Consider the following 7,430-nt stretch of genomic DNA (forward strand, 5'->3'; position numbering starts at 1 on the left):
TGTCCTCATGACTTCCTTCAGCGGAAATCCTGGCAAAATTAACAGTTGCGTGTCCTGCCCCAAAAAATCGGGGTCAAGATCCCCAAAATCTCAAATTTCTTCCATACCCAACACAGACATCGAATGAGTTATGTAAACATACTACTGGAAGGTTTAAAAATTGAAGCTTTGGTCTACTCCTTTTGAAGATCGGTTTGCCATGGCTACCGTTTGGCCTTGCTGTTCTGGTTCCGCACCGCAGATTGTCCTCCATTATCTGTAACAAACAAAGTGAAGGTTTTTTTTAAGGAACAAAGTGAAGGTTAATCGAAAGTCTAGTGCCCAGCTAGTCTTTTTTTTTTTCAGGAAGGCAAAACCGTTTCGAGAGCGATCTTACTTGAAAGGAAATTTTATAGATTTTTTACAAAAAGATTCTTGTGAGATTCTGATTCATACTGTTTTTTTCTAATCTAACTCTTAACACGTGTAGAAGAGAGAAAAATGAGAACACGTGTCATACTAATAGAGAAAATCTTTTAAAATGGTCAGACACCGTGACGCTCTTCGCTACACTAGTTCGCTGTACCGTTACCCTTCCTCGTCGTCGCGTTGTCTTCTACTTCTTCCGGATTCGGCGCATGATTCTTTTACAATGGCTCCACTGTTTGATACTAGACTTTTACGTCTGTGTAAAGCATGATTCTTTTGCGAGGGTAAGGAGAGATTAATTAATCAGAACAGCGCAAAAGTACAATCTTCACGAGCTAGGGGCGAAGCAAAACCTGGGTCCGGGGCATCATCGCTTAAAATTTGAACACGTGAAATACAATTCGAAATTTGACACGGGTGTCGAAATTCAACTAAGATTTAAATTGTCTAATTCGGTAAAAAAATTAAATACAAATATCCAGATAACACTGCATCCCAGCCACACACATCCGTATGACCGTATGAGTATTTCACCCAGCGTCCATGGGCAAGCTCATGTGCCAAACTATTCTGATTATTACGGTTACATTTCATAACATGAAGTCCTCTACTCCCTGAGCATAAGCTGCATCTCCTTGAGCAGCAAGCAATGCTTGGATCTGTCGACCACCTTCGAGTTTAGAATCTGACCAGCAAGGCTACTACCTGATTCAAGCACACTATGCAGCTGCGACCATTGCTGCGCTAAGGCTAAGCCTTCCAAGTATGCACAGAACTCGGCTTCTGATGCATCTGTGCAGTGGAAAAGCACCCTCCACGACCACAAGATAACCTCCCGTGCGCTGCCGCGAGCAACCATACCGAGAACATAGACAGGAAAGTCCTGGAGTCCTGGTCCTGGTTGATGAATGAGAAGAACAGCACGGCTGAATCAGCAGGCAAAAGCACAGCGCAATAACGTACAGAGGCTCAGACAATCAGAGTAATCGACGCATATGGCCTATAAATAAGTAACACACTTCTTTCCCCAGTTCGGTATCGCTACCATTATGTATAAGGAGAAGAAACTTAGCACTATACACAACTGCAATTGAACCTTACAAAGCATCCCACTGAATATGGGAGCACCGGCTACTGGATTCCAGTATAATTTGGACACCAGTGGGTGGAGTTGGACTGACGAAAATGTCACTACTGCAAACTCTTCCTGCGCTTCTCTCTAGGAGAAACCGATGTGGTGGACTCTGACACATCCTGCACACCTGCCACAGAAACTGACTGCATCTGGACTGAGACCAACTGAGATCGAAGCGCAGCAGTAGGTGGAGAAGCAGAGGCACCCATTGCATTGTGTCCTCTCTGCAGGCAATGGCGAGGGGGGTCTTGACAGTGCTCGTGCTCATTGTTGCTCCGGCTGCTGCGTGGATTGCAGCTTGTAACAGCCGGAGATAATGTCTTCCTGCAACTCTTTGGGCTGTTGGTGACACCACCTCTGGAAATTGACTCTTTACTCCGTGACTTGTTCCAGCTGAAACCGAATGGAAGAAAACCCTTGCGCTTCTTAGGGGATGGATTTCCAGGATTGGCAAGGCTTTTTGCAGGTTGAGGTGAGGATACAGCGTCTGCAACATCCAGCACAGAACTTGACTTGCCATTGTAGAATTTGGATACTCCTCTCCTGTTGTAGGTAAGAATTAGAATAGGTCATAGGAAGAAAATATAAGACAAATTATCCGATTACGACACGTAAATAAGTCTAGTACCGAACAGAGACAAAACAGTTTCCAGGCAGCTTGCGAGTAAGAAACATATATAAAGAAGGCATAACTTAGCATGCATTTGACCCGATATGAGATCACAATGGTCAAGGCGCAATGGCGCCAAGCTCGTGACCTGGGTTCGATCTCCTGTGTGAGCAAGGGTACAACACCCGTTTTTTTCGAGGCAATTGCTTTTTTGCCATCCTACCGGATGGCACACGCCAAAATGCCACTCTACTTCATTCCCATTTGCCACCCGGGCCCAGATTGGATGAACAGTACCGCCAGGGAGCTGAAAAACAGTACCTACTAGCTAAAATTCTTGTGTAATTCAAACTAAAATGCCAAAAAATATGTTGATTTTTGTATATGCTCCATAATTCATAAGCAACCCATTTGAACTGAATTCACCTAAAAATCTTGTGTAGAATTCAAACTAAAATTCCCCAAAATGTGCTACTTTTGCAACTTCTAGCAATTTTTAAGGCCTTACAAAAATTCCAAAAAAATATGGGAAAATTCACTAATATTCCTCTAATGTGATTTACTAATTTCTAAAATTATCTCACACCCTAGTTTATAAGGTGAAAAGGTGAGTTCCTTTGTAATGCCCATTTATTTAGTTCAAATTAAAAAGGTGAGTTACAAAGGAACTCACCTTTTTATTTTATAATCTAGGGCACGAGATAATTTTAGAAATTAGTACATCACATTAGAGGAATATTAGTGAATTTTTCTAGATTTTTTGGGAATTTTTGTAAGGCCTTAAAAATTGCTAGATGTTGCAAAAGTAGCACATTTTGGGGAATTTTAGTTTGAATTCTACACAATATTTTTAGGTGAATTCAGTTAAAATGGGTTGCTTATGAATTATAGAGCATATACAAAATTCGACACAATTTTTAGCATTTTTTAGTTTGAATTACACAAGAATTTTAGCTCTAGTTACTGGTTTTCAGCTCTATGGCAGTTACTGTTCATCCGATCTCACTGACATGCGGGCCCGGGTGGCAAATGGGAGTGAAGTTTTGGTAGAGTGGCATTTTGGCGTGTGCCATCCGATAGGATGGCAAAAAAGCAATTGCCCCATTTTTTTCAACTTAGCAGGCACTCGGGTAACGACAAGTAATCAGACAAGTATCTAAGTAATGCAATTAAACGATACTCCGACAGCAAGCTAACAAATGCATGTGAACGGACTTTGTTATACCTGTTGATCATGTGCCCACATTAATTACATCCTAAAAAAAGAGTTATGTTTAAATGCACTTGACAAAAATAGGTTACCGCTTATAGCCAAATAAGCATTTTGTACCACTACAATTTTGGCGCGTAGCTTAGTAGATCAATCCATGAGGTGATAGCGTCTGAGTGACGACTATCTTGTCCTCCAAAAACCCTAAAAGCTTCTCATGCCCAAATCCTTCTCATCAGCTAGGCAGTCGTAACAAGGATTCACTTCGCACCGTGTATAAACATCATACAAGAGGCGCCTATATCACTTAACGAAAGAAGATATTAACAAGAAAACAATAATCCTACTAAAAGTAAAACTGCATACAAGGCGTGCAAACTGCAGTTATCCTTGAAATCGATAAAATAAGCCCATCATAATCACACGTGCAAGTTATTGCTGGTTACTGCAGACTGTAGAGACAATACTGAAAAACAACCAGTGCACCATGCCAAAGCATAGCATGTAAGAAAGATTCACAAAACACACAGCTGACAGAAACCAAAGCAGATGTTTAATTTTCTGTTATTAAAGAGTACCTCAGCAGGTGTATCGTTTACATTAGCAGTTTAGAACAACATGCTGAATTGCTTATATATAGTTTTATGTATTTTTTAAATTTATCGATAAAAGAATTACCTTATGGACTAATGCTTAAAAGTGTACTACAGAGTTCTAAAGGTTTATTGTCGCTGGTTACTGTCTAACTCAGCTAGGACCAGCTAGTGGTTAAGTATCGGTAAAAAAAATGCAAATACTCCTTTTAACTTCAGTATCCATTTTATTATCAATCTTAAGCAATCCTGACCAATTTCATCACCATTTTAACATCCATTCAGAACCTATGGGTTCTTGAGGGTATCATATCCTATGTCACTACTAGATCAGAAACCTATGGGCTGACCTGTTGTAGTATGTCTACACAAAATTTTCTATCTGCATATGTTTTGCCTGACAATGGGTGTACCCTGGATCAACTGAAACAAAACGATCCAGACAGAAAGCCCCCATCTCTTATTTAGCCCGGATGATCACCCGAGAAATCCCAAAATTTCTCGGAGGAAGCACATTACAGGATCCAAAAAAATGATCTTTACACCTACATTACTCCGTAACACGAACTGAACCGGGGAAATCCGATGGGAGCGAAATAAAGCTCATTCCCCTTCCATCTACAATACAGAAAGCCTAAACAATCCCCCCGCCCCCCCAAATCCAGCACGGTTACCCGAGGAAGATCGACAAAGACCCGAGCTTTGCGGAGTATTGGAGTATTGGGCTGACCTGTTGTTGGGCAGTGCATCCTGGAGCGCGTCCATTGTGTCGAAGGGTCCCCTGTACGAGCTCTGCACCTCCCCGTCGCCGTTGTCGTCCCCCTCATCCCACTGAACCACTGCCGCCCGGCTGTCGCTGCCCCGCCCCGACGATGACGAGCCGCCGCACGCCCCCGCCGCCGCCGTCGCGTGGCACTGGCCCCGGCGGCCGAAGCTGGCGTCACCACCCCGGCGCCCGCCCTCGAACGCGATCGGCATTGCTCTCCTCCTCACACTCCTCCCCTCAGTCTCCCCCCTCTTCACATGCAAAGAAAGGGGGCAGCGCCTCACGCGCGCCGCGCGCGCACGGGGAGGGTGGTGGTGTGGAGACGGGACGGGAGCGGTGTTGGTTGGGGGGGCCTGCCTGCCTGGGTCGTTGGGGCTTGGCTGCTTAGGTTTTTGGAAGGACTGACGTGTGGGCCTGTGTTTGAGTTGGCAGGCAGGTTTGCTTCCTGAAGTGGGAGATGGTTGTCTCGCCGTCCGATCTGAAATGGACGGCTCGGATCTCGGATTAGGCCAGCTGTTATGCCAAAGCTGCTTGCCCTAGAATCAGCTGCCAGTGGCATTGCCGGTAATTTAGTGCTACAACCTTTATTTTTTAGACGTCGTTTTAGGTTTTTGTTTTTTTCTTAAATAAATATCAATTTTGAATTTCTAGTTATTCTTTTTCCAAGTAGTCTCTATTAAAAATTGGTGGGTTAATATGCGTATGCGTGAGGACTTAGGCTAGAATTAACTTGCGGTTCGCTGGACTGGTGAAGTGAATGAACGAGAGAGAGTGATTTGTCAAATCCAAAGCTATTAATGACTGTAGTTCAATGTTGCAGAGCCGAGAATAACATGTAAATCCAAACGGAGGTACTATTTCAAAAAAAAAAAATGTTGAGCATACAACTAAATATGGCACAACTTCTTATTTAAAAAAGTCAATTAGCTAAACCTTCGTGGTTTTTGGTTTTTCCAGGTATAAGGTAAAGCCAAAGTATAACACGTAGCCCTTCAAACATATTCGGAACTATCTTTAAAACACTTGCCGTTAGCAATAGCAACTCCAACAGAACCAAACCCTCCAACCCACCTGCACTCTCCACGACACACATATTTTTCTTCAACAAGAAAATTACCATAAATAACCACTATAACTTGTGATATCTCTTTCCCCTTACCTTTCTCTTTTTCTTGACGATCTCTCCTCGGCAGGATCGATCAAGATCAAGACCTTCAGTTTTCCGCTGGGAAAAGTACGTATCTAGCCACATGCCTTATCGAGCTAACAGTAATCACCATGTCTTTTTTCGTCTTGACCTCACTGTCTTCGTTCTCATCCACCACCATCCCCGCTCTATCCCCTTTTATGTATGCCTCTCTCTCTACGTCTATAAGAATTCAGATATCATGTCATTTTTAACTCAAATGGCATGATGATCACTATGGGCACATATGGTAATGGATTTCTTTTTTCAAATTTCTCGCCTCTTTCTGTACTTAGGGTGGATGTGTGTGTGTGTGTGGGGGGGGGGGGGGGGGAGCTACAAACCACGCCATGAGGACAGGTAACTTTTGTTTTCAGTATGTGTTTAATTTCCACCATTTGCTTCTATTCCCTGCACCGGTTGTTGATTGAAGAAATTATGGTATGCCTTTTCTTGAAATAACGGCATGAGGTTTACCGAGTTTATTAATAAGGAGTAAAATCTTGGACAAGAAAAACAAAGAGTTCATGAGAAGGGAACTATAAAGACCATCCTTAACATCGCTCGCAAGCTTAAGGATGACCTCTGCACCACTAAGCAAAACAAAAATAACAACAGTCAACCAATCATAGCGCTACGGTAGGGCTCAAAATGTTACTTGATCTGCTCGGCAACTTGCACGGTATCATATTCGACATTTTAGAATGTTCTATTATTATTTTCCTTCTAAATGCTCCACCAAAAGCTAATGACCAGCTCGTCGAAAGATCTCCGAAGTTGTGCGTCAATTCGACAAGATGCGACAGTCCACCAACCCTTTGTGGTTCTAAAGACAAAGAACTATGACAAGATTGATAGTTGCAACTATAGAGCTAACCAAGCCTAAACCTAATGGGTAAACACATAATCTTTGGTTCGAATCATATAAATTATGGCATACCTTCTCAAGCTTGTTTTTTACGATATGGGGCAAAAAAAATGATGGTTGATTTGGCGAAGTTGTAGATGCCCTTGTAGCCTAAGCCAACGAATTGTACTTACCGGTACTCACAAATCTACGTCATATGAGATGTCTACACGGATCGATTTCGTTATTCCATTCAGTCATGAGACTGGATCCTTTTTCTTATTCCATTGGCCAATAAGAATCTTTCATAGTCTTATGCTACCGAAACATTACGAGGACTTATCGGCTGGCTATCGGCTGGCTAATTACTAACTAGGTGGATTGACGTGCCTACGCCACGTTTTTTTTAAATAGAATATAACAAAAGAAGTTAAAAAAAATATGTTTATCAATTTTGGACATCTCAACAGCAGCTACAGTGCATAAACAGCAGCTACAGTGACTTGGACACCTAGAATCACTTCAATTCTGAGAGTTTTAATATATAGTATTGATTAGTGATTAGTAATAAAAAGATTGTGAACTGAGGTTGAGATTGAACTACTAAGCTAATATCAATATTTATTCATCGATTCACTGCCAGCTCAAAGTTTTCTGAGTATGCGAACAAATCTG

The 7,430-nt window shown here is 42.3% G+C and overlaps 1 protein-coding gene across 1 annotated transcript; it reads right to left on the reverse strand.

Annotated features, from left to right (window-relative positions):
• Positions 1-1,257: 1,257 nt before the first annotated feature.
• LOC133927566 (protein OXIDATIVE STRESS 3 LIKE 1-like) lies at positions 1,258-4,934 on the reverse strand. Its single transcript, XM_062374028.1, has 2 exons — positions 4,687-4,934; positions 1,258-2,086 (listed from the first exon to the last, which is right to left on the reverse strand). The coding sequence occupies exons 1-2, from the start codon at positions 4,932-4,934 to the stop codon at positions 1,600-1,602; spliced, it is 735 nt and encodes a 244-aa protein (XP_062230012.1). The 3' UTR covers positions 1,258-1,599.
• Positions 4,935-7,430: the final 2,496 nt, after the last annotated feature.

Source organism: Phragmites australis, chromosome 8 (genome assembly GCF_958298935.1).
Source record: "Phragmites australis chromosome 8, lpPhrAust1.1, whole genome shotgun sequence".
Taxonomy (NCBI): domain Eukaryota; kingdom Viridiplantae; phylum Streptophyta; class Magnoliopsida; order Poales; family Poaceae; genus Phragmites; species Phragmites australis.